At 45.7% G+C, this 27,856-nt stretch overlaps 1 protein-coding gene across 2 annotated transcripts in view; it reads right to left on the reverse strand.

Moving 5' to 3' along the window:
- Window positions 1–3,144: 3,144 nt before the first annotated feature.
- The window catches only part of AXIN1 (axin 1), a 56,834-nt gene continuing 32,122 nt past the window's right edge, over window positions 3,145–27,856 (reverse strand). The window contains exons 5-11 of one of the 2 annotated variants that reach the window (XM_066576698.1): window positions 26,572–26,709; window positions 24,991–25,544; window positions 22,056–22,232; window positions 19,658–19,903; window positions 15,500–15,607; window positions 8,915–9,079; window positions 3,145–6,999 (exon numbers count right to left, since the gene is read on the reverse strand). In XM_066576698.1, coding sequence (XP_066432795.1) covers window positions 6,873–6,999; window positions 8,915–9,079; window positions 15,500–15,607; window positions 19,658–19,903; window positions 22,056–22,232; window positions 24,991–25,544; window positions 26,572–26,709 — 1,515 coding nt within the window. In that variant the 3' untranslated portion in view covers window positions 3,145–6,872. The remainder of the gene's footprint in view (window positions 7,000–8,914; window positions 9,080–15,499; window positions 15,608–19,657; window positions 19,904–22,055; window positions 22,233–24,990; window positions 25,545–26,571; window positions 26,710–27,856) is intronic. The other variant, XM_066576697.1, reaches the window with a different exon arrangement.

The raw sequence follows: 27,856 nt of genomic DNA on the forward strand, positions 1-27,856 counted from the left end.
TCAGCACCTCCATCTAATCTGCAGCAACTACAAGAAGCTTCCTGTCCACAGGGGCCGATATTTCCACAGAACGATTAACACCTAACATAATTTGCACCACAATGGATTGCTGTAGTTCTAACAGCCAAAAGAGGTTCAACCGGCTACTAGAGGGGCTCTAAAAGGGACACGTTATATCTATACACACTCCGGCGGCCCACTGAAATGTGGGAGAATTGTAGTGGATGAGGTCCCGCTTACACCAGGGTTGAGCTGTACATCTTCCTATATACCTGGACACGCTGCCAACACTCTGACTTCTATAGCATCTTCTAAAGTCATAATGGTCAGGCTGCTTTCACACGGGCTACAAAATTGCACAATTTTCTCGCGATGTGACAATGCTACAAAAGGCATGTTCTTTCCAATGGGTTCTTCCATACAAGCGATGTTTTGTAGGCTGCGACATTGCGAGAATACAAAACAGCCGCATTTTGCGATTTTTTTTTGCAGCCCATGTTCCCCTATGGAGCCCCCTCGTTTATCGCATTGTATGATTTTCATGCAATGTGGTTTTAGCATTAGAAACTATTAACTTTCTCCTGAATCGCGCAATTTTAGCCCGTGAGAAAACCGTGGGTAGCGGTGCCGCGAAGCTACATTTTTCCCAAGAAAGAGCATCACTGCGGCTACAAACTCCCGTGTACACAGCAGCAATCTTGTAGCAGAGATATTGCCGTCACCCGTGTGATCGAGGCCTTAATGTATACCATGTGCAACTATATGGTGAGAAGAGACTGAAATGACCAATAAACAGTGATATGAGGCCGTCTCACACGAATGGATTCTAGTTACCTATTCCATGATCGCCATCCGCGCGGAGGAGCCACAGCAAAAACGCAGACATTAAATGGCGTGGACGTTTGATTTTTTTTTTTTTTCTGCATGCCATTTTGCCACAGACTCCTGGTGGACGGCAATTAACATTGCGTATGGGCTGCAGGAATCCGCGTAATCGCTTACCAATGTGCGGTAGGTACAACCAATGAAAAGGTCAGGTCTGAACATTCGCTTGCGCTGTAATTGGGCTGTTTAAAAAGGAGCAACAATCAGACGGCAAACAAGCTAATGCACTGGCTGATTGTTCCCGTTTCAGCTAACATGAAGAGGCTCGCTGATTGGCGGTATATCCCCCCATGTGAACAGGAAGATGCACAGCCGACCAATGGGGACCAGCGATCATTTGTACCATACGCTCATGTGGAGGAATATAAAATGAGCGCCGATCAACCTGTATTTTGATGGGCGCTCGTTAAGCCTGGACTGCCCTTGAAGTGCGCCGTACCAATAGTTCTACCGCAATCAGATATTTTAACACTTGACAGCACTCTGCATAAACAAAACCACAGGAGGCTCGGATACAGATTACAGCTTGTTTTATTGATCTCCAAGTACCTTTTTTAGGAAAAAAAAAAATGACAAGACATCTGTGGGGTTGTGATCAGTGATCGGTGCGCTCAGAGAAGCTGCTGTGCTTTTGATTTTTTTTTATTTTTATTTTTCATAGTTTTCTTTTTTTGCTAAAGACAATGTACATATTTACAAAGGAAACCTCTTTAGAAAAAGTGAAAAACATGAATAAAAAAATTCTTACACATCCCCTGGATAGAAAGCATTATGTCGAAGTTTCACTGAATAAGTACATTTAAAAGGCACTCTGTGACAAACATCTATAATGTAAGGAGACGAAACGCGTTACACTCGGATACATGTGTAGAATAGATATTTCCCCCACAGACATAGCACAAGTACCAATGACATGTTCAGAAAGAAAGACTCTGCCGCTAACATAACACACTTTGGCTTTAAATCTGATTTAGGAATCCTAATGTACGGATTAGAACAAAGCAAAAAAAAACAAAACCTGTGAGCCATACAGATCTTCTCTATCGCCTCGACTAGGTCATGTGACTCCAAAAGCTTTCATTCTATTTTAGATTACCAACTCCCCCCTCCCCAGGACAAAAAAGATGGGATCTGAAAATTGACAAAAAGTAAAAAAGTTTAAAGGGGTCCAAAACTAATACAGAATAAAAAAAAAAAATCACCAGAAAGCCAAACAAAAACAGGGGAAAAAAAGGCACCCCAGGGTCGGGAAAATTATAGCAGTTACTACCCCCCTTTTAAGTTGCCTCTGGTATCGCCCCACGAACCCAGTCACAGCGATATAGGAAGTGATCTTCTAATGTTCATCTCACATGACCACTGCAGCCAATCACTGGCCTCAGTGGTCATAAACAGTTCCTGCATACATGACCACTTTAGACAGCGATTACCTGCAGTGGTCATGTGAGGGATGAACCAAACTGGCGGGAACTGAAGGCATAGTGGAAGAGGGAATAATGGTTTATATTATTTGTACTATCCCCTAAGCCTGGAGCCCTTCGTTAAAAAAAAACAAAAAAAAAAAAAAACACCTTTAGGCCCATGGGGTGTAAAATAATTTAAAAAAAATAAATGTGAGCTAGATTAAAATTCCATTAGATACAAAAATCTGATGGATGAGAAAAAATCATCAACTTGGATTTGCAAAAAAAAAAAAAAAAATTAAAAACTTCTCAACACACCCAGAAATATTATGCAGGGCAGAAATAAAAAAAATATATATATGAAAAAGGAAAATGGTTTTCATAGAAATACCTAAATTACTTTAAAAGGTTTTTCATAAAATGGCTTTATATTTGGCTTCCCACATGGCTGAGAGAACAAGCAAAAACAAAAATGTCATGGTGCTATAAAATTTTAAAAAGAGGCAACTAAAGAGGTTTTTGAAGGAGAAGGAAGGGAATACTGAAAAATAAAGTTATGCTCACTGCTCTGATCTCACTGTAGTCTAGGCTTACTTGGCTGCAGCAGCGATGTTCTGAATATACATGTGACTGCTGTAGCCAATCAGTGATATACGGCTTGAGACTGCAGAGGTCAGTGATTGGCTGCAGCAGTCACATGTGGATACAAACACTTCACTGCTGCAGCTTGTAAACAAAGACTTGCGGAGAGGTTGGGAGCTCAAACACCGGACCAGAGACAGACTGGAATGGGGAGCATAACCAGGGTAAAAAAAAAAATAAAAAAAAATATATATATATATATATATATATATATATATATATAATGTAACCCCAATTGAATCTTGCCAAAAAAACCCCCCAAAATTAAAATTTGCCTTTAGTATAAAGGCGATACTCACAACCATTTCCATAGCGCTCTCCTTGGAAAGGCCCATTGTAGGTCCACGACCTCTGTAGGGATAATTTATAGTGTAAAAATAGTTCTATGCTATGGATGCGACTAACCTCCGATCCCCGGATATAGAGCGAGTGGCAATGTACAAAGAACATGCAATATATATTATACTATATATTAGAAAACATAATATACACAAAATAGTTTCAATTCACAACTGTATTTAATGAACAGAACTTTACATGAACCTTCTCTGAAAATAGTCTACATCTGAGGCGCCGGATACAAATAAGGCCGCGGTCAACAGCTTGCAAAAACGCTTGCGACAAATCCCATTTACATTAAAGCACCATTTTTATAACACTCTTGTATGGTCAAAAGTAGCCCCTTTAAACAGGGAGGTCACATTTTAATTGCGGCGTTTAGAGTCGCATTGGATTTAACTGACACTTTCCTAAAAAAAATTTAAAAAAAATAAAAAAATGTATTTTTCTTTAAAAAAAAAAATAATTATGTCATTCAATTTTGGTACAATGTATTATGATGAACTGGCGGACAGGGGGAAAATGTAACAATTCTATGTATTTTAATTATTTTGGAAGCAATTGAATGATCCCGCTTAATACAGACCTCCTAGAAGTGGGTGTATATACGGGGGGGTGGGGTTTGCTTTGCCTTAAGTGATTAAAAAAAAAAATAAAAAATTTAAAAACGGCTATAAAAGAAATTAAATGTTCCTAAATACTCCATGGTCCCAGATACAATGTAACACTATGAGGGATTAGTTTTTTTAGCCCCATGGTAAAATAGCTTATTTAAAAAAGAAAAAAAACCAAACTATTTTAACTTTATTTCCAAATGTCTATTAGCGCCCGGTAGGACTTATACCTTATATATAAAACTACACCACATACTAATTATCTCTCAACAGTCCGATGGGCGTATCCAGACTGAGCTGCCGGTGGCATTCATCTTAAGCCGGCCCCCTTCCTTTGACGGGCTACTGGTCATCTCTGGAGAGCAGAAGCGGCACAGGCAAAGAGGAAACCAGGTGCCTATAGCAGGAGAAGAACTGCACAGGTGCGGGTCCTCAACAGGTTTCCTCTATGCATGCGCCCTATTCCAATCCAGAGATACTGGTCATCGTAGGGAATATTCTATCAGTCAGAAGAAGAAGCTCAGCTATGAAGCGAGTTCAACCGGCGTCTTACAGTCTGGATACGCTCTTTGGGACTGTTGAGAGGTAATTAGCATATGGATGGGACTTCTATAAAGGTTGTTCTCCTACTGGGCACCAACTTCTAAGCCATGTATCTGAATGTATATTGAGAATGTGTGGAAACTGGTTAATAGAGGGGGACGGTTCCCAGTAATGACTTTTACTGTAAAGCCACAGTTCCAGAATACATTTTTTTCCTTTTAGACTGTATTACCCATTTGGCACAATTTAAAAAAAAACCAAAAAACTCCTTTTTAGACTATTCTTACAATTTCTGAAGGTGTTCACAGAAGAGGGCCGATTCCCAAAATGCAACACTGATAGACTAAATACTGTAATTAAATCTTTTTCTTAAATAAACTGTGTTTTCTTTATACCAACTTCATTAACCTAAAATACACAGGCCAAAACATGGAAAGCCAAACATTCACTGCATTAAAGTGTGGTCCACATAATGCTAAGCGAGGCGATGTAATAAGGTAATGCCAGACAGCCGGGCACCTGCAGCTAAAACAGAAGAACTGGACTCAAAATCACCTCTACAAACATAGAATGGCAGGAATGGGCCTAAGCGCTCCTGTCCCCCAGTCACACGGAGAGCAGCAGCGTTCTGTCACCAGCCTCATGTAGAGTTACCAGCATTCCACCCGGTGGACGCGCTTAAGTCAAGATCCCGGAACGCACTGCTTTTTGGTAAAATGAGACGAGTTTTAAGTGCAACTCTTGTTGTGACTGGAGGACGACGCTTATAGGGGTTTTGCCCCTTTTTACTATTGATGACCTATCCTTGTGATTGTCAGGATCCCCACCAATCAGTTGGTCCTCCGGTTCGTGTCACTGTGGAGAGTCTGCATCGGGTGGTCAGGGCCGGAAGTATAATGGAAGGCATCGCGCCTACTGATTACAACAGCCCATTTCACTTCTGGTTCTGACAGCAAATTGGAGGATCAGCTAATTAATGGGAGTCCCAAACAACATATCTCCCTCAACAGTCTCGTATCTATGACCTATCCTGGGGATAGGTAATCAATAGAAAAGTGCCAAAACCCCTGTAACCGATCGAGTGTGATGCAGTGGTGGCGGCACTTCCACTTTCAGCCCAGTTCTGACAAGGGGCCATGTTTCAACAATTAAGACATCCCCCAACCCCTCTATGTATCAGTAGTAATATCTTAATTATTTTATTGAGCCAAGCCCCTTTGATTACTTCACTAATGCTGGGAAGGTGGAGGAAGCTCCAGTGTTGGCCCTGGTCTCAAAGTTGAGGTGCCAGCACCACTGCTCCGAGAAGGACTTCCCCTTCCTGGATAGCCTCTAAGACCTGCACAAGACTAGTATATGTAGTGTTATTTAGATAAAGCTGAGAAATACTGTAAAAACATTGTAAAAAAAGAACTAGTTTCCCTCTAGAACTACATCTTCGGGGAAGAAGAGGGATGGTGGGGGACTCTTCATCGAATGAAGAACAGCTAAAAGGTTCATCATAACTACAGACTGAAATAGTTTTTGTCCACATTTGGGCAGGCCTTGTGCCATCTAAAAATGGGAATTTTCACTATGGGACTTTGCAGGTGTGGCCTTTATAGCTTATTAACACAAGATAATCAGTCAGAGCAGGTTATTACCATATCGGGGTGGGGGTAAATGTCAGCCCACCGAGACGCAATAACCGCAGCTTCCTGTAGCAAGCAGTAACCACATAGCTATAAAAGATGGGCTTTACACAAATAAAACACTTTAATAAAAGCAAAAAAAAATAAAATAAAATCTGGAAATACATCACGTTCCATAGAGATAAGTTAATATTTCTAATTTTCAAAAAACACCAAAAATAGCCAGACATACTCAGACTTTTTTTGTACCAGTATTCTTTTCATCTCATCTCCACATGCCGTTATTGGACCGAGAAAATATTGAATGTGACCGCAGAGGCATAAAAAAAGAAAAATACATGAAAAAAATAACAAAACCAAAAGCCGTGGGGGCGGTGAAGGCCAGAAATTAATGTTTGAATTGAAAAAAGTTTAAAAAAAACCCAAAAACTAACCTAAAAACTTTGCACATTGTGAATGTTCTTGTTCCTAATGACCTGACAAGATGGCGGACGATGTGGTGACCTCAGCACCGCTGTCTGAATGTACATAAGAGCACTGTGACGTTGGAAATTAGCTTCCCGTTTATTTCAAGGTATCAAAAATATGCAGCTTCTCATAAAGAAGGTTTTATTACAACTGTACACGGCTACATCACACACACTACTGCGGCGCGGCTCCTCCTACGTCTGGGGTAGCACCTCGGCTTGTAGTCGGGAGGCTCCTGTACAGTAAGTTGTCTGTAGGATCAGGTACCAGTAAGTATGACAGCGAGGGGACCGCAGGGAAATGGCCCTTTCCAGCATATATATTAGATCGAGGCTTGGTTCTCTCGCCTAGTCAATTTTTTCCACTTTCCCGATGATCTTTTCTTCATAAATGGGTAAGATGGAGTCATCGTCCCGCACTTCCTCGAATACCACTCCGCAATCGAACTCATCGCTTACTTTCTTGAAGTAATACCTGGACCGTGAGAGAAAAAGTGAGGGGCGTGATCAAAAGGTGATGTGGACGATCGCCATCTATGTGAGGGAGGTTTCGCACCTGCGCTCGGGGCTCCGCTTCCCTGCTCCGTCCGGTGAGCTGGAAAGGGGGATCTCCTCAGCTGAATGCATGGATACGAATAGCGCCCAATGGACCTCGCCGACTATAATCGGGTCCGTTCAGTTGCCCCTCAGCTTTGGACATGCATGCTGCCCTTTTTTGTGTTCTGCTCTTTTGAGCTGGATCTGCGGCAAAACCTCCGATCAGAGGTGCCGACGCAGATGTGAAACCGGCCCAAACTCCACTGAAAGGACTGCCTACTCTTTGCCTTTGGGACCAAGTGTTTTTTTTTCTCACCGATGTCTTCCAGGAGTCGCAGCTTTATTTTTCCCTTGACATTAGCTTATTGTTTGTTATTTTTTAATGAACCATAAAATGGGAATTCACTTCCATTGGTGTTTATACAGCAGACCCAACCTAAACACACACCACAGTGAAATGTGCCAGACTTATTACAGGTAGGTGCCTTCTAACTCCCTTCCCTCTGCAGAGGTTTTTCTTTTTTGTGTTTTTTTTTTTCTTTTGTTCCCCAATTTCAAAAAAATCACGGCTCCCATTTTTTCACTGCTTGTTTTCTGTGGGACAAGTTGTATTTTTCAGTGGTACCATTTAACATACTATATAATCTATTGGAAAACTCTGAAACTTATCGGGTGGAGGGGAGGCAGTTGCTTAATTTCTATTATTCAGTTTTATTCCTGGAGTCGGGATGACCCGACTCAGCGTTTGTCATGCAGGATTAATGTGTTTAATCATTTGGACTTCTATGGACACGGCGATACTAATTTAGTACTTTTTTATGTAATGACTGGGAAAAGGTTGTTTTTTTTTTAATTTAAAATTTGACAGTTATTAAAAACACACTTTTTTTTTTAAATTGGCCCAATAAGGGACTTAAACTTGTGATCGTGTAATGGCTTATATCATACACTGCAGTACTACAGTATTACAATACGAGGTATTTTTGCAGGTATTAAAACAGACTTAATAGGCATAAATTCATGTCAGCCCTGAGGGTCTTCAGAAAGCCTTGGGGTGCCATTACAACAGAAGGAGATCTCATTGCAGGGGACCATTCAAGGTATTTAAATGGTTAAGCTGGCGGAATCGATGTAAAAATTGATGGCGGCTATGTCATGCACATGTCAGCTGTCAAAGACAGTAGACACCTGCCGTACATAGGCTTAGCTCAGTTCATGCACAGACAGGGGTTAATTCTGGGCTTCTCTGGCCATCTTGTGAGGCAGGAAGACAAGCCTACGTTAACTATGAGCCGGTGTAGATTTGCGCTACAATTTATACCGGTTTCCGGTGTAAACTTTGGTCAAGCTGTCAGGCTCTGGGTGGACTTACACCTTTCGGCACGCCCCAGTCACTTTTCAGAAAAGTGGCAAGAACAGCAAAAGTCACAAATTTTTCCTCAAGGCAGGCTTGTTCCCCTATGGGACGTGATTTATGTTATGATACAATGCAATACTTATGTCCTGCAGTGTATTATGGCTGTCACATCAATAGCAACAAGCAGAGTAGACTGTGTCTCCGGCAAGACATTGTAGGCATACACAGATGGCAGATCTCATAGGCTACCTTTAGGCCCATGGCTGCCATTGAAAACCATTGACATCCCTTAAGTGTTTCAAAGAGAACTGATGTGACAGAGGGAGCTTGCCTGTTTAACCACTTAGATGCTAGTGACCACAGCATCTGAGGTGGTATACGGCCAGGATCAGAGTTCTATACAGCTGCTCTGCCTGCACCACGGGATATATGGTCATCGAAATAGACCCTTAAAAAGATTTTTTTTTAAATCTAACTCAACGTACAAAACCTTTACCTGTAATTTCCTTTCTTTGTAAGCAGCTCCTTGAATTGCCCCAGGGTCACTACTCGACCTTTCACCATGGTCCTGTAGGGAATGGGTTCTCCACAGAAGTAATAAGCCACGACGATATTATCACCAGTTCCGGAGCTTCTTGCATCTTTCTTCTGTGGCTTCAGCCTAAGATAGGAATAAAGGTTTTGAAGGGTTAATTGGTGGCCAGAACTATATGTAAAGTAGGAATACACAATGTTGTATGAGCATCGGCCTCTCCCAGCGTCTCAGCGATTGGTCCATGTATGTGACCCGGTCTTCAGATGCTCCACCGAAACACTTAACCACAAGGAGTGGAGCAAATGGTAAAAAAGTTCCTTACAACTCCCCCATCTGACGGGACAATAGACTAATTAAACTTTCTGCTACATAGCCGGGTTCCCATATATCAAGTAAGAGAAGATCCTAAGTTTTTCGCTCGGATGCTGGATACCTGACAGAACAATGTTGCATGCGGTGTTTTTCAGGTCGGCCATATCTGACTCACGCCATCAGTTGTGCCTGGCTCCAGTACAGAGAACCGATATATGGGCATCCACCCGAACAGACAATGAAGCACATTACTTAGACTGGCGCTTCATACGCTGCTCTCAGTATAGTGGGACCCGTTGGTCCTGTGACAGATGTATGATAGGGTGCAGGTCTCTCAGACTTGCCGCATTTGGCAGCCCCTCCGTGCATCAGACTGGATCATACGCAAGCTACAGGTTGAAGTAGGTTTGTGCTATGATGTATGCCAGTTTCTTATGTGATGGCTGCACATCGCCATGCCGCCCTAAACTATGCCTCACCCAATTTTTGGTTAAAAAGTGTACATGAAGAGCGCTGGTGAGGTTCGTATGGAGTTGAACTAGACCCAGGCTAAGCTATAAAATCTTGACGCAAAAAAAGGAATTGGGGGGAGTTGGGTTACCAGATCTCGCGGGGTACTATAAGGCTGCAATTAGCAAGTCCGTACTTGACCTCATGCTCAGGAGATCCTCTAAACGATGGGTAGAACTTGAACAAGATTCAGCCCCATTTAAAGTACAAGGTTTGTTTTGGCTAAAGGGAGGCCTCGGACGTAGGGGAATGAAGGTCTCCCCGTTCCTGGGGTCCATTCTAAAACAGTGGGATAGCTTTGCAGCAAGAACAAGCTTGATATTGGTCCCCGGCCCTTGGACACCCCTAGTGGGTAACCCAGACTTTCCATTGGGTACACGAGGTACCCTGCTGAGTAGATTGGGGATCCACGTCCCTAGAATTAGGGATGTAAAGACGGAGAGTGGAATCAAACCATTGGAAACATTGCTAGGCGAGGGTGGACTGCTGACCGATGCGTGGCTCCAGCATCTACAGTCAAGTCACTCTATTCGTGCGCAGGGCCAGACCTCAGAGATACCGTACCAGTCTACTCCCTTTAAAGAGATGTGCACTGGGCCTTCAGAGCGGAAAAGGGAGATCTCCGTGGACTATAGCTTACTGGTGGCCAGGAACACGCGAGACAGAGAGGGGTGAGCTTTAAACAAAGCTGGGAGAGAGAGCTGAGCCAACAATTCGAAGACTGCGACTGGGCTAAAGCTTTAATCATGACCCACAAGATGTCCGTCTCTGGCAGGTATCAAGAATTGAACTACAAAATCTTATCCAGGTGGTATTGCACCCCGGCACGCCTGGCTAGGATGTACCCCAATGCTAGCAGCACGTGTTGGCGATGCCTGAATAGCACGGGATCAATGACGCACATCTGGTGGTCCTGCCCCCTGGTCCCTGCCTTTTGGAATGAGATAAACGCCCTATACAATGCACTCCCTATGGGCGACATTTCCTTCTCACCAGAGGTTGCTCTCCTCTCTATCATACCAGGCCCTATAGCCTCGGTTAAGAAAAGTATCCTCAGATTTTTCCTCCTAGCTGTGAGACAGGTGATACCACGGCCGTGGAACACCATGGTGACTCCTACACGCTTCATGTGGCTAAAAGCTATGGACGACATCACGTACATGCAAGAATTAGGGGCTAGAGATGACTCAATTCTCTACTCACTACTCCACGTGGGCGGTCTGGGTAGACTTTTGCTCCTCTGCTAAATTTAATCCATGGTTGATCACTGGTGTTGTACCAAACTAAGTATAACTAATATAACTGGTATAGATCACTATTATTGATGGTGTCCCCACCTGGATGGCCGCCGGGCGGATATACGCCTCACCCAAAGGCAGATCTGCAGGCGTTGCAGATAGTACAGGTCGTGTTTGAGATGGGCCCCCAATGGATCTTTGCATTTGCGCAGGTTTACCTGATGCAGGCTTTGGTCTTGGGAGAAAAAATTAAAAAAAAATTTCTACATCATCTGACCGCGGAGACTGGTCAGTGCGGCAGGAAATCATGCAAGGCGCACACATGTCGCATGAATATGAACCCACAGATGAGCGATTTCTGCTGCGATTCGGGAAACAAATCTTCCTGCGTGCGCCCTCATCACATCTCCGATTGTTTTCAATGGGGCCGGTGGTAGCATCGCACAATGTGCTAGGTGCCCGTGATGTGAGGTCTCCCATTGAAAACTATGGGAGGAACTCTGCGATCCTCCACCGCAGCAGAGGTTAGTCGTGGCAGACGATCGCTTCGTCCTTGAAGCGATGCAAAGCAGTTTTGAAATAAAAACGCCTCACATCCACAAGAAAAATGTATGTTGGCGAGCGCGAAATTGGACGGCGATTCAAAGCCCAACATCGTGCTCGCTCGTGTGACGTTCTCCTTTGTTGAGGTAGTGATTACTACCAGCAGCTAGCACACAGTTGGCGTCACGACACCACGTGTACGGCACACAGATCCAATGACTGAGAAGTAGTCACGTTTTAGATTCTCCCCCCCCCCCCCCCACCCCTGTAGCAGATATTACCTCTACCACTGCATAATGCTTAGGTTTTAAGGGGGATTTAAACATGGCTGACAATCCAGTTGCTATGGATACACCACCTAAAAACCAGTCTCCTATCTCTACCAGCCCCACCACAACGGTGGCATCCGCTATGTGGGGCAGCCGCTCCCCACGATGCCAAGTGCTCTGGGCGGCAATCCACAAGATTGGGGGAGGTCCAAGCATTCAAGCTCCCTCACTGGTCAGGAAGTTCTCACCTATCCTGTGAAGAGGGAACAACATGTATTGGTGGGACAACCCCATGTAGCTAGCAACCAGACTGCATCAACTAATGCTGCGTTTACACGGACCGATAATCAGTTTAACCGCCAACCAACGACTCGGACGAAGCAGAATCTTGTGCTTCCCGTTCAGTTTGAGTCCCGGGCAGAGGCTTTATTATAGGCGTTCGCACTGCGTCCGTTTGCTGCAAATGTGACATGGAATCCATCTGAAATCCGCGTGGTAATCGGCATCAAATCCGCATCCCATTACCTTATGATGGAATCCGCGTCGCGCTCTATATGGCAACGATTTCTTTTCTGCATGCAGATATTAAATCAGCGAGCAAAAAAAAAAAAAGTCACATCTCGGCACAGATTTGCCCACTGAGGACTAATTCTGCATGCAGACATGTGTCTTACCTAGCAGGCTTCTGCCTTGGATTCGGCCTATGTGAACAGCGCCGTAAAACACTTTATGGCAATTCCTTTACTTTCACGTTAAAAAGACTGCTGTAAAGAAGAATATTCTGTCCCGTGACCAGAGATTACCTGCAATCTGCTGTTCTGGGTCCCATTTTTGGCCATCCTAGATGGTAGATGCGATCTTCGGACTACCTGTGCCCCACAGTGCACCGGTAGTGTTAGTCTACCATTGCACTACACCTGCTCTGATTGGGCAGCTACAGCAGCCAACGTCCGACAGGTAAAGATGTAACCTGCAGCCAGCGAAGCAGAGAATTAGGACTGTAGGGTCACCTTAACCCAATTTTCTACCTCATCCAGTGACAGAGAGAACCTCTCCTTCCATCACGGATCTAACTAAACACTCAGCAGTAAGTCAGAACATTACTTTTCGGAACGCTCAGTGCGTCTTACGAGGAAGGAATGTTCCGTTATTTGCTATTGTTTCTCTCCTGTTGCTAGGTAACCGCACTCGGCTGGCTGCAGAGGTGATGGGGCCGGACACCCCGTGGCCCTGTATTTAGATTACTGCTCAAGTTTCATCTCTGTATGCAGGAGGAGGATATACAAGACAGGAGGACGCAGGACTCACAATATGTGAGGAGTATCAGAGTGGCCTTAAAGAGGCGGGATGACAATTTCGGACAAGTTCGCTTTAATGATGTCCCCTCAGTGGCCAGCTGATTGCTGGTTTTCCTCTGCGGTGACCTTTGGCTATCATCTTAGGGGGAACCACGAGGTAAGAACTCCCACCCCTATAATAAATGCTGCAAACTACTGAAGGCAAAATGTGAAACGCGCTTTAACAGAACTACAACTCCCATCATTCCTCCTCTCAGACTCTTAAATTACTGTTACTAGTGGGGCAGCACCGGAGGAGTCACTAGTGGGCAACCCCAGGGGGGCAGCACCGGAGGAGTCACTAGTGGGCAACCCCAGGGGGGCAGCAGCGGAGGAGTCACTAGTGGGGTACCACAGGGGGTAGTACTGGAGGCGTCACTAGTATGGTACCACAGGGGGGCAGTATTGGAGGGGTTACTAGTGGGGAACCACAGGTGGCAGTATTGGGTCCTATTCTTTTGGCCCCATTAATGATAAATATTTGCAGATGATACAAAACTACATAATGTAACTAACACAAGACGACAGAATGCGGGTACAAATGTATCTGGTTGCAAATGTATTTGGATAAGTTGGGGACAGAAAAGTGGTAAAAGAGCCCTAACACTGATAAATGTAAGCTTCTGCACATGGGCAGGAGATACATATCACCGTTACACACTAAGGCCGACTGCACACGACTGGGAACCAGCGATCTTCACCCACACGAACGATCCGTGGTATTCCTTTCCATGTCCGCTCACATGTGCGGACAGCGATTGTGATTTCCGCAAGCGGATTTAAAATTGCAGCAGGTTCTATTTCTGTGCGGACTCCACATTGAAGTCAATGGAAGCCATCCGACTCATGGCCCATCTGCAATTGACACTGTGGATAGGCCACAGGTACCCGCGTCATCGCATAGCGACGGAGTGGGAAAAACAAATCTTTAAAAAAAATCTGTATTGCGCGTGATTGATGGCGGCTCGCCGCGCTCATCCGCAATACAGAAAGCGAAGGCACACAGGGGCAGAGCTGGATTCCACTGCAGGCTCCCAAATGTGGAATCAGACCAGTCTGTGTGCAAGCGGCCCACAGGGTAACACTGACATGGAGAAGGACTTGGGGGTTTTAGTTATCTGTAACCTTAACTGGAGTAACCAGTGTCAGGCAGCTGCTGCCAAGGCAAATAGGATCATGGGGTGCATCACAAGCGATCTAGGGGCACATGACAAGAACATTGTCCTTCCTCTTCACAAGTCACTGGTCAGACCACACATGGGATATTGTGAACAGTTTTGCACATCAGTATTCAACAAGGACATATCAGAGCTTGAGCGGGTACAAAGGGGGCAACTAAAGTAATAAACGGAATGGGCGGACTACAATACCCAGAGAGGTTAGCAAAAATAGGGTTATTTAGTAAAAGAAAACGTCTGAGGGGCGACCTAATAACGATGTATAATACATCAGGGGACAATACAGAGATCTCTCACATCTGTTTATACCCAGGACTGTAACAAGGGGACGCCCTCTACATCTAGAGAAAAAAAGGTTTCTACACAACATAGGGGTTCTTTACTGTAAGAGCAGTGAGACTGTGGAACTCTCTGCCTGAGGACGTGGTGGTGAACTCCTTAATGGAGTACAAAAGCGGCCTGGAGTGTAATATTACAGTTATACCACTGATTACTCAGAAGGGTCGGTGATCCAGGGATTATTCTGATTGGAGTCCGGAAAGAATTTTTCTTCCTGAAGAAAATTGGCTTCTGCCTTTTTTTTTTCCTTCTTCTGGATCAACATTGAGGATAATCGGCTGAACTGGATGGGCGGGGGTCTTTTGTTTTAAGCCTTACACACTGCTACTATGTTAGGTAACTCTATAATGAGAAGATCTCCATTTGTGAGTCTCCATCCCTTGTCCTATTGGTTAAGAATGGCTTTGGATGGGCAGAAACGTGTCCTGTGCAGTTGTACTTGTTATATAGGAGATGATTAAAAGTAGTTACACAAACGACTTGCTTCTTTTCATATACCTTATTGGGGCATATGGGCGTCAGAGAGGTAAGTCCCCCAGTGAGGACCCCCAGAGGTGCTATAATGGACCCAACCCCAATAGGCTGAAATGGATGGACACAGGTCTTCTTTCAGCCTTGCACATCAGGCTACTATGAACCCACATTCATCACTACTAATATACTACATGCACACAACACATCCTCCACACAAGGGAAGACTAAGAGGGCGGGAAGGGGTTAACAAGTCATGGTGAGGACGACGCACATATAGGGGGCGCTATGTGAGGACAGGACGGAATCACTAAACATAATGACACACGAAAAGAAGAGGGGCACATACTGTGACTCCGAGAGGTCCATGTCGGAGACCGCTGGCACCACAGTCAGCAGTGGGATACAGGGTGGCCTGACAGAGGAGCGCCCCCGTTGGATAACCTCTTGAACATACCTAGAGAACAACCCTCACAGATTAGAAAATGTCCTTCTACAGCTCCAACCAATGGCTCTCCAGCTGTTGCAGGACTACAACTCCCAGCATGCACCAGGTGGAGAGCCACAGACAAGAGACCACTGTTCTACATCCATCCACAGCGGCACCTACAGAACCAGCAAATCATACCAAGGCAGGGCATGCACAAATAATAGAGGTAAGGACCGAACATCTGCTTGTGCCCATTTAATCCCTTCTGGGGGGTCACTTTATGCAATGACTGGCATGAGTAAAGGGCAACCAGCAGCATTTCCTAAAGTCAGTTGCCTTCTGAATCCTTAAGGCTAGGGTCACACAGGGCAGATTCTCGGCAAAAATCTCGCGGTTTGGCCGGTAGCGAAAAATCGTGAGATTTCCGCCGGGAGAACGGCTGCTGCAAAACCCGTGGCGGCTTTGAAGCGGCCCCGCCGCTCGCTCTTCCGCTGCGGCTGGCGCTCCCACAGAGGAGAGCGCGGCCGCCGCGGGAAAAAAGAAAAAAGTACATGCTGCAGTCGGCAAATCTGCGCCACAACTGTGGCTTCTGCCGGCTTGGCTGCCGCGGATTTGCTGTCCCGCGTGGACGAGATTTCTGAGAAATCTCGTCCACATGACTGGCTTATCCTGGGATTAGCGTCCGCATGCGGATTTGCCGCGGCAATAACACGCCCTGTGTGAACCCAACCTAAAGGGAATCGGTCACCACCATTAACTAGGTTGTGCCGTTTGGTGAGGTGATGGGAGCCATTTATTATATTAACCGGCTTCCCTGTGTGGCGACGTGTTCCCTTTAACACTCAGGAGGGGAAAACATAACTAACTGAATTAGGGATCTAAAATAAGATAAGATTATGCTCAAAATTGGCGTGTTTTACTGTATTTTGGGACGTTCACGTGACAGATGATTGATATTCGTACTATACAACAACGGTTGGACGGAGCCACGCAGAACAGTCAGGATTGTAAAGACTCTGACGCCGGGAAGGTTGAAGGGCAATAAGATGAAGCCCACCAGGTCCCGGTACATGCTGCGGTTGGTCGGCGGTAACCACATGCAGATCACAGCCTATTGCCAAGGGGCATCTGGACTTACCATGGCTTCAAATGACAAGTGCAGAAACCGCCAGATGATTGCTGTTACAGAGAAAATCGCATCATAGGTTTTCTGTGCTGATGCCCCTCCTGATCTGCCCGTTCCTGGTCCCATTTTCCACCATCCAGGATGGCCGATGCAATCTTCAGACTAGCTAATACCCACAATGCATTGGTTGTATTGGATTACCAGTGATCACTGCTGGCCAGAGAGCGGTACACCGAGTGCATTAGGTAGCTAGAAAATTGCGACGGGCATCTTGGATGGCTAAACATGGGATTGAGAGAGAAAACCTTTTCCAGGTACTGGAGGGGTGCTGCAATACTGGGAAATAGAGGCTCCAGGCAACGGGACCTTTTTGCAGCATTTCAAAGTAGCACAGTTGATAAAGCCATCATCTTAGTGCAAGTGCTATTCCAGTGCAATGTGGGGGCACAGCTATGATGGCAATCACCGACCCCGATGAGTATAGACCACCACTGACTACAGGCTAAGAAAGGGGGGTGATATGGGGGAGATCTTCTAGAATAAAACCATAGAAGTCCCCTTAGTAAGAAGATGAAACACTTCCATATACGTCACTTACAGGCAACAGGGATTACTGGGAAAGCAACTTCTGAAGCTTTCAAGTTGTAAGCCCGAACCCCGAGCTGCACAACGTATAATCATGGGGACCGCGTGGGGATTCCAGTAGTCCAATAACACAATCTACATCCTAACTGGCTTGAATAGTGGTGGTGACAAGTATACGGGTGTTGGGGAGGGTTACGGTTTATAAGGTGTTTTCCAAGCCATCAATATCAGTTTTTTGGGAGCTCGACCCCCATCACTCCGGGCAATCAGCTGGCCGAAAGGCCAACTCCAACCAGCGCCACGTCACCGTTAATGGATACAAAGCACAGACCCCTACGTTCGGTAGTGGTTGAACCCAATACTGTAGCTGGGTCCCATTTAGAAGACACTAAGCAATGTACAAGGCTCACTGGAGAGTAGCAGCCCCTTCAGACTGTTGGTTGGAGAGACGGATAGGGTCGGACCCCCCATTGATCCGAAACGGAGGACATTGAAAACCTCTTTGCACTATACGGACTCCAATGGTCAATGGGGCGTGTCCCTAAACAGTGGCATTATCCAAATCACTGCTGGCCATGTTCTCCTGGGATCAGCGCTGATATCCAGGACACCATGATGCCAGGAGTTCAGAACGATGACACAATGCAGCCTCTGATTGGCTGCAGCAGTCAGGTGACATCCGCTGATGTAATCCCGCACAAAAGAACGTCAGGAGACCGGTGGAGCCACAGCAGTTGATTGCCGGGTCTGAGGACAGGTAGGTACAGCTCCGCTTGTTATTTTAGCACTCTTGGACATGTACAGGGGATGCTGTCCGCTAACCAGACAACCCCTTTCCGCTATAGGACGTGGTGTTACGTCCTGCAGCGTCAAGGTATGTATGAAGAGAGATCGCGGGGCGACCTCATCGGTGCTATTAACCCTTTAAATGCTGCTGTCCATTCTGACAGCAGCTTTTAATTCCCACGAACAATGTTTGCAACGGGTGCCATGGCAGCCGGGGTCCTTCTGAAAGGCCGCAAGGCTGTCTTACCAGACTGCCTATCAAGCCATGCCCATGGGGTGGCTTGATAGACTGCCTGCCCAATAGAAGTATGATGTAATGCCATAGCATTACATCATACTGCAGGAGTGATCAAAGCATCGCTAGTTGTTATCCCCTGTGGGAGTTAAAAAAAAAAAAAAGAAAAAAAAAAGAAAAGCAAAAAATGTCAGAACAATAAATTTAATATTTAAAAAAAAAGTAATAAAGCTAGAAAAAAAGCAAACAAAAAAACAAAAAAAACAACACCTTTTGCCATATTTATAATAAAAGAATCTAAATAAAACTAACATACATGTTTGCTATCGCTGAGTCCGTAAAAGTCCAATCTATCAAAGTAGTGCATTATATACCCCGCACAGTAAACGCTGTCCGAAAAAAAATAAAGAATGCCAGAAATGCGTTTTTTTGGTCACCCTGTATCCAAGAAAAAAATGCAATAAAAAGCGATCAAAAAGACATATGTATTCATCAATGGTACCAACGCAAACTACAGGACATCCCGCAAAAAAAATGAGCAGCCGTACAACTACGGTATGTTGACAGAAAAAAAAAAAGTTATTCTGCGCAGAAGATGGCGGCAGAAAAATTAAATGTCTGAAAAAAAAATTATTCAAGTAGTACAGCAAAAAAAAATAAAAAAAATCTATACGTATTTGGTATTGTAGTAATCGTACCGACCCATAGAATAAACTCATCAGGTCATGTTTGTTGCAGTTTGTGCGCTGTGGAAACAAGACGCAACGAAAGATGGAGGGATGCTTTTTACTCCACTTAGAATGGTTTAAACGTTTTTCAGTACATTACATGGAACACTAAAAAATACAACTCGTCCCGCAAAAAACAAGCCCCCATACAGCGACGTCGACGGATAAATAAAGGCGTTATTTTTTTTAAAAGGCGGGAAGAAAAAACAATGATATAAAAAAAAAGGGCCGCATCATTAAGGGGTTAAGGCTATAGTCCCACATAATAGTGACCACATGGCAGTTCTGCAGCTCGTTTACGTACGCCCCTGTGGCCCGCTAATGAATTGTTTATTAGCTGTAAGATGATTAACAACTTACAGGTTGCAAACACTTGATTCCTTAGTAAGCGGCACGGACCGGCATCCCCAGTGGGGCTGTTGGCCGCATCAACGGGGGCCACACAGCAGCCATATGGACCAAACCCCAGTGATATCCTGTGTCCCCTAGCTGTTGGTGAAGTGTATTGCCATCTATGTGAAACCTGCAATCACAGCCTCTGTACAACATAATAGTCGCCCCGGTGGATAGGCTGGATGGTAACGTAGGCATTGTATAGAGCAGGAAGTCGCGGTTACCTTTGCTTCACTTGCATTTTCCCAGCTTTCCTCTCCTCCTCTTCCAGCCGCCGGCGTGCCTCTTCCAACTGCGTCAATGGATTGGGGGCAGGATTGGGCGGCATAGTGGGGTCTTGGACAAAGGGGTGAGAGGGCTGCACCACGTTGCGTAGCTGAGCGCTGACCCAAGGATGGACTGCACCGGGCCGTTCTATAGAGAGTGGTCTAGGCACATCATGGGTGGACTGCTTCTTGGCACCTGATGAGCTGCAGGGGAGACATAACAGTTACAAATGCTGAGCTGTAAGGATGGCGTCAGTCAGAGACATCGTAACATAAACCTAAAGTGCGAGTCAGCAGGAAAGTAGTACAAAGTCTGATCACGCCAAAACCACCATCGGTTCCAAGAACGGCGCTCCCATGTCCTCCTGCTCCTCACCGTGGGATTACTGCACCTTCAGCAGCGAGGAGGAGATTGAACGCAGCAGCGCTGCTCCATTCATCTTTTGGGGATTTCCGACGATTATCGAATGCTTGTACTCGGCTATTTTTGTCAGCCACACTAAAATCAATGGCTGCACGTGTTTCGTCATGTTTTATACTCCAGTCACACCCAAAGCTGCATTCCTAACACTGGCCACATGAAAAACATCATACAGTGTGAAGATAGAGTATAATGTGGATTATCTGCTAGAGATCTCACCCTGCTATGGTGGCAGAAAAACGATGCCGCATCCAAACATACTCTGAGGTTATGTTCCCAGCGGACAGATGTGCTGTTGACTTTCCACAAGACTGTAGAGTTTTAGTTGTGAATGTCACTGCGGGTTTACAGCAGATGTCATATTAGCATCAAAGTGTGAAATTCACAATCAACATGCTGCGGGTTTACAATCCCCCCCGCATGTCAATTCCAGGTGGAGGAGATCAGACCAAAAGATGCACCATGTTCGTGCGCCCTGCGAACACCACAGCATTGTTTGGAAAAAACATTTGCAGTTTTTTGAGCCAAGGGTGAGAAAATCATGCGAAAATTGTGCGCTGCGAGACACAAATCTCTCATGAATATGAACCCCATTCTTTTGAATGGGGTCATGCACATGAGCAATTTTTGCCCGCATAGCGGTGTGGGACAAACTGCGGCATGCTTTATCTTTGGGTGTTCCCTCGGAGAGCCTCGCCCATTGATTTCAATGGGGCCAGAAATGCCATGAAAACAATGGGAAACACTTGAAGTGATGGGAAGAGTTTTGATCGCCTCACATCCGCCCGCGTGAAATTAGCCTCAAGTCACGGCCATATGATGTACAACTTCCACCAAAGCAAACTCCCCAAGCTAAATTCGGATTTCCCAGGGGATTCTGCTGCGGATTTACTGTCAAGTTCACCCTATGTACTATGAAGAGTGACATTTGTAACACATTAACATGTTGCAGACTTAAAGACTTCAGCCCAGGTCAATCCCGCTATGAATTACATTTAGTTTAACAGGGCGTGAATGAAATTTGTTAAAGGGAACCTCTTAGCAACTTTGAACCCCATAAATGAGATTATGGGGCTCAAAGGTGAAGAGACGGGGCAGGGGGGAGTGTCCAGCGAGCTGTGTCCATACTCACCAGGCCCCTTGTTCCTGCACGGCATCTAGCGCAGCTCTTTCAAGGCTCTGTGCATACGCTCTCTCACTGAGCTCGTCGGCAAAGCATGTGCACAGGGGCATCTGAAAAGAGTCACGCTGTGTGCGCACTAATTTCTTGGATGCACAGTGAATATGAAAAGCAGTTCCCTGGACCCCAAATTTGAACCTCATAATGCAGTTTATAGGCTCAAAAGACACTGAGAGGGTCTCTCTAATATCTCATCCACCTTACTGTAAGGCCCAATGTTCACAGGCGGATCGTATTCTGCATTCCGGAGCCCGCAGTGGGATCTGACCCTGGCCGAGGACACTGCGGGTCTTCTGCTTACCTGTACGGGTCTTCATTTTCTTCACTGCGGATGTGTGCAGAGGCGGCTTCCAGGGTGCTGCCGCACATGTGCAGTGGTTCTCCCCCCACCCACAAAACAGATCTGCATAGTTTAATTTATGTGCGGATGCCCATGCTTCCCTATGGGCAGCTTGATTTGCGGATCTTCCCCACGGGAGACCCACATGGATTCTGCAAATCAAATCCGCCCATAGATATTGAGCCTAACATGTGGGATTCTCAGCATGTAAATACACTGCTGAAAATCCACAATGCTTCAACCTGGATGAAGCCAGCCATACCCGTAGGCCGGATGCACACATGGCAGGATTTCACCTTTATACTTTGAAATAATGAATGCAAACAGACGACATAATTGACTTGATAGGGATCTGAAACACACGCTTGTTTATCTGTATGGCTTATTTCTGCTCCCTGTGTGCCCCACCACTGACCTATGGACGGTTTTCTTGTGCCTGTTGATCTCCTTCTCCCCTTCCATTATCCACTGCATTATCTTCTGGTGTCTCTCTGCATCCTCCGCAACCACAGGCATATCATGGGCAGCACTTTCCAGCTTTCCAGAGTCCACTTTCTTTGCATTCCTTTTGGCCAGCATGCTGACCTTACCACTGGAATAAAAGAGAATATGGGATATAAGTAACAGGGAAAAGTAATGCAAGAAATAAACATGCGGATAGACCTTTAGCCCCAACCATCACAGGTCGTCCCCTGGTCATTCTACATCTCATGGTTCTGCAATACATTGCTCAAAACATATAGTGACAGAACACACACACAAACAGACAAGGGTTCTAAGAGAGGTGGGGGAGAAGAGTCGTATATCCCAGTACTCCACCCAACCGTATCAGAGATCCCTACGAGTCTCTTGTATCTACAAGAGTTTCAATATAGGGGCGGGGGGGGGGGAATATTGAATTACGAGAGTACAAGATTGAACCAATGAATGAGTTTCCAAATGAGGACATCGAGATAAAAGTGACACGAAACATTTATTCTACGAGGGATATCACCCCCCCCCCCCCCCTATATTGAAACTCTTGCAGATACAAGAGACTCGTAGGGATCTCTGATACGGTTGGGTGGAGTACTGGGATATAGGACTCTTCTCCCCCACCTCTCTTAGAACCCTTGTCTGTTTGTGCGTGTGTTCTGTCACTATATGTTTTGTGTGACTGTTCTTTTTTTTGGCCTTGACCTTTTAACCTATTTTCAATAAAGTTCTTTTTAATTCTATATCTGTGACGGCCTTAGTTGACTATATAGATTACCTATACCACTGTGATTTGTGTGCAATACATTGCTCGACTTACTGATGTCCCTTCCTCTAGTCACAACCAGAGCTGCACTTCTAGAGAGCTCTAACCTCCCAGCTCCCACTCAGTCCACAGGAGGCTTTGCTGTTCTTGCATTATCATCAGGCATAAATTAAAGTTAGTGTCCTGCGGCGTTTTCATTGTATGCTCAGCATATGCCGCAGAGAAACATACAAGCATACCTGTAAGTCCGCACGCCCCCGAAAGAGGCCCAAGAGCGTCCTGTGCCTATTGGCTCCCATACGTGCCTCAGCGCAGTGCATTATGGGACCTCAAGGTGTTAGACCAGGGCTGAGGGGAGGCTAAAGGCTTTCAAGTCTGTAACTAGATCTTAAGTGTTGCACAATAACACATTTTACAACGTTTTCACAAAACTTTGCAGTTTAATCCCTCTCAATTTCCAAGATCTCTGCTTGCTTTCAGTGGATAACACCACATTTACATCCAATGTACCAAAGCCAATACTGAAGCAACACTTTTTACAGTTAGGGGTTTGTTATAGCAGCATCAGCCTATACACATCAGCAGCACAGATCGCTCACCTGTCCTGATAGTTCGTTACAATGTATCAGTACAGGGAAAACGTATCAGTCTGGGGGACAGGCTTTTAACTCTGATAAGTCTATACAGAGAGTACAGACTTCATGCAAGAGGACCTTTATATTGGACACTGATGGCGTACCTAAGGGCCGGCTCACACGAGCGTATGTGGAAACCGCTGTGCGTTTCACCGCTGTATGAACCGGTATATCATTGCGCAGGGCAGCGATTTTACCTTGTGCATGACAGCGTCTCTAAAGTATCATAAGCCTGACTTTAGTTTTTTTACTTCCTGTTCTGTCGCTTAGCGATGTTGCATATAAACGCTGCACATACGCAATGTGATTACGCGTCCACAGAGAACAATGGGCACTGTCACACAATACGCGGTAAAATAGAACATGATGCGTTATTCTTTACGCTCGTATTATACCCAATTAGTGTGAGTGGGTCAATGAAGATGAATGTACTTTCATTGACTCCATATACTGCGTGCATAATACGTGATGAAATTACACTTGTATGAGCCTGCCCTTATGGTGACTATCCACTGCTGTCAGTGAATGGAAATGTTGCAACTGTTCTCCAAGAGAAAAGCAGCAGCGGAAAGCTTTCTTGCGCAGAGGTTTTGCTACAATGTAACTGTGCAGGTACAATGCAGCAGCCTGAAGCCGGAGGACTAGATACAACTGTAACACACCCTCAGCTGCGACGACTGTTGGGCGCATAAGCACCTGACAGCCATCCCAGAGACTACTGTGCTGTCACACAGAAGCAGCAGTTGTCCAGAGTATGGAGATTGGAGGGCGGCGGGCCGGAAGCATTCACTGCAAACAGGCAGTCGTTCCTAGATGAACTGCCTGTTTACATGGGCCTAGCGTCGCTTGATTTCTAACTGAGCTAAAGACCAAGCGACGCCAATAAGTGAGCAATTTCTTGCTCAGTGCACTGTTGGCGCCTGCGTGTGCATGGGGCGACTATCGCCCGAATGTGTTGTTTCTAGTGATAATCACCTTGTGTAAAAGGTACCTTTATGTCTATGTGGTTTTTAGTAAAAACAAAAAAGAATGAAAATTCACAGACAGCAAGCAGAGATTTTGCAAACAGTGTGGAATTGGAACACAAAAGTATATTAGAAAGCTGCAGAGCTTAGAAACTCAACACCCTTAGTCCCCCCCAAAACGTAAAGGAGTTGTCCCACAAAAAACAACCTATCCCCTTTATCTATTGGATAGGGGTTAACTTGCTGATCCGTGGGGTCTGAATTCAAGCCCTTGGCCATCTCTGGTGGTGCCATGGAAATAAACAAAGTAGCAGTGTGTATGTGTGACCACCACCACTACCCTCACATCAGGACACATTGGAGCCCCATTTGGAGTATAGTGAGGGTCCCAGCAATCAGCGAGTTACTCCCTAACCAATGGAAAGGGCATAACTTTGTTCTCATGCTACAACCCCTTTAAACAATTGTGAAGGATTCTCCGATATTAGGTGAATGGTTCATCGCACTTACCTGTAGCCTAAAGAATCCATAGGATTGGGGGCCATCCCCATGCTCTCTGCATAATTGCGGGATTTGGTTGCATAGTTATGAGGGTCTACATTCCATGAAAAGTTGCTTTGCACTCTTTGCGTGGCCTCGGCTTCTATCTGTTCCTTGGGTTTCACCCCGCTGTGGTGGTGAACGTGGTGATAGACATGCTTGTGGTGATGCATGTTGGGCGTCTCCAGTTTGGAGCCAGACTTGGCCGAGTGCTTGCCGTGCCCAGATTGCATTGTTCCCACAGATACAGGAAGGCCTTTGCTCAAGTGACCGTCTGGTGAGCGCGGCTTTGGGGAATGGCGACCAGGGCCTGGAGATTGGCAGCCTGGCGTTTTCATGACACGTTGCACATGTTCGTCAAGAATGGATTCCGGATTTTCCTCGTGGGCGTCTTTGATCTGCATCCCGACGCAACTCATTTCAGAATATCGAGAACCGAAATGATGCACAGGCTGGCTTGAAGGCAACTTGTGGCTAACCATAGAAGGTGCAGAGGAGATGTCCGCATCATCCCCTTCTTCTTCCTATGGCGGGAAAGGACATAGAATGACGATATGTTAACAACTATATTTACTACCGCTGAGTATTATCTAATGCACCTTGCAAGGTAAAGGCATCCTATAGGTGATAAGTGTCTGACAGGTTGGGGTCTGACCACATAGACCCCCACTGATCACAGCTGAGGTCCTGTGTTTCCCATTTGAATGGTGAAGAATGTACGCCGCTGCTCCACCCAAAGCAAAGCACTGTATTTTCATCAGCCCCATAAGTACGGAATAAAGCGGCACTGGGCATGGGCAACAGCCACTCCAGTAAAATGGAGAACATGGGACATCCATGATCAGTGGAGGTCCTAGCGGTCATCCATTTGTGGACACCCATGCTTCTCTATGGGCAGCATGGTTTGCGGATCTCCCACAAATCAAATATGGCCGTGGACATTGGGCCTAAGCTATCTTCACGAGTCAAAGAGTTGACACATTTATCACACACCTCTATAAGAAACTGCACAAGTATCGGCTATGAGAATTATCAGATGAGGACAGCTTCTCGGCCTCTGAACACAAATACTGCCATTCACTGACAGCAATCAGCAGTTTTGAAAGTGGTGAGAAATCGAAAAACTACTAGAAATAGGAAACTTTTGAAGAACAGCGGTTGCCAAGATGCTAAATACAATTTAACCACTAGATGGAGCAAATACAACACAGATTTACAGTTTTCCAAGTTTTCCGCCTGTTTGCTGTGCGAACATTTTTTGTCTCAACAATAAGGAAGCAGGGAAGGTGGAGAAGCATTTATGTCTGCAGAGCGGGAACGGCACTTAAAGATGGTGTCATTTTGTATCTAGCGCTGATCGCGCCTCCTGCATATGCCAGCGTGGAGAGGTCTTGGACCATTTCCATGACAGCAGAGCCTGCTCCATCCAGTGTTAAAGGCCAAGCTATCCAACTGTGAGACAAAAGAGCCTGCCGTAACGAAGCTGGAGCCACGGAACACTCTGTAGTACATATATCGTAATGGCAGCATTATAATGCGAGGGACACTCACAGCTCTCACGCGTTTCAGTCGCTCCTCCAACTTCTGTTCCGCCTCTCGATCTCTCAGAACTCCCTCCAGGCGACTGATCAGCTCAGCAGCAAATTTTTCAGGATCGACGTGAATATCCTTTGGCATGTGATATGTACGCTGGGGAGACAATAAAAGGGTGCACTGAACGGGTCTGCACTGATAAAATAAAGCTTTATCCCAAAACATGACCGGCCCACCCAAAACGAAGAAAAAAGCAAAAAAAAAAAAACAACCCGCAATAAATGTATGGATATTGGTGTCTACATATTACACGGTTCGGAATAAGAGGTCAATAAACCTAGAGCTGTAGAATAGGGGCAGAATGTGACCTTTTTTCCTGACGTGGGAAACAGTCACTTCTTACTTCTTTCCCGATAGGGAATCCCAGTGTAAACAGAACTGCCCCTTCATGGAAGAACCACGTAAGGCTGATGGGTGCAGCTCCTACCCCTGGGCCCTGCACATACCTCTAGCTCTGGACTTACAGATCAGCCAAGCGGGCTGCGCTACACCTTTGCCATAATTCCCATGGACTTCATTCTGCCCTTTCCGTAAAACCTGGCCACTGCATTCAGCCGGGACGAGAGCTGGAGGCAGAGCTAGACATAGATGCAAGTCCCAGAGGAGAGACCGGCATCTACCAGACGTGAAGAATACCCTGCAGATATGACATGACTGTCAAAGATGGGAATGATCCATTAATGACTTCAGGACCACCAGACAACTATTAATGCCCACGGTCCTTGTGTACGGAGTGGGCTCGGGAGCTGAGTCCACTCCATACCAGGCGGCCATCGGCTATTTCTGATGGCTGACAGGAGCTGGTAACTGCCGCAATCAGAGCCAGCTCCGCCAGCAGCAGTTAACCGTTCTAAGTGCCACAAATATGACCGCGCGTTGAAACAATGAACAAGAAGTAGGCACTGCTCCTGCGTCCCATAGGCACTGTATCAGAAAGAATTACCGGAAACGACCATTTTTATTTGTGATCACATCCTGTACTGGAAACCTAATAAGTGGGAATATAATGGAAGGATTCATCCGACCCCTTACTGGATGGATATAAGATTGTGTGCCTACAGTAGGTCTACAGGTCCAAATCTGCAATGTGCTGCCTGTAACAGAGGCAGATCACTAGTATATGTGGGGGTCCACTCATTGTCACCATGGGGCCTTTCAAAACAAAAATACTGACTGGGGCTGATAGAAACTGCATAGCAATTTCCTACAGCTACCGCTACTTTGTACCAGTGATAAGGAGACA

This window comes from Eleutherodactylus coqui, chromosome 8, assembly GCF_035609145.1.
Source record: "Eleutherodactylus coqui strain aEleCoq1 chromosome 8, aEleCoq1.hap1, whole genome shotgun sequence".
Taxonomy (NCBI): domain Eukaryota; kingdom Metazoa; phylum Chordata; class Amphibia; order Anura; family Eleutherodactylidae; genus Eleutherodactylus; species Eleutherodactylus coqui.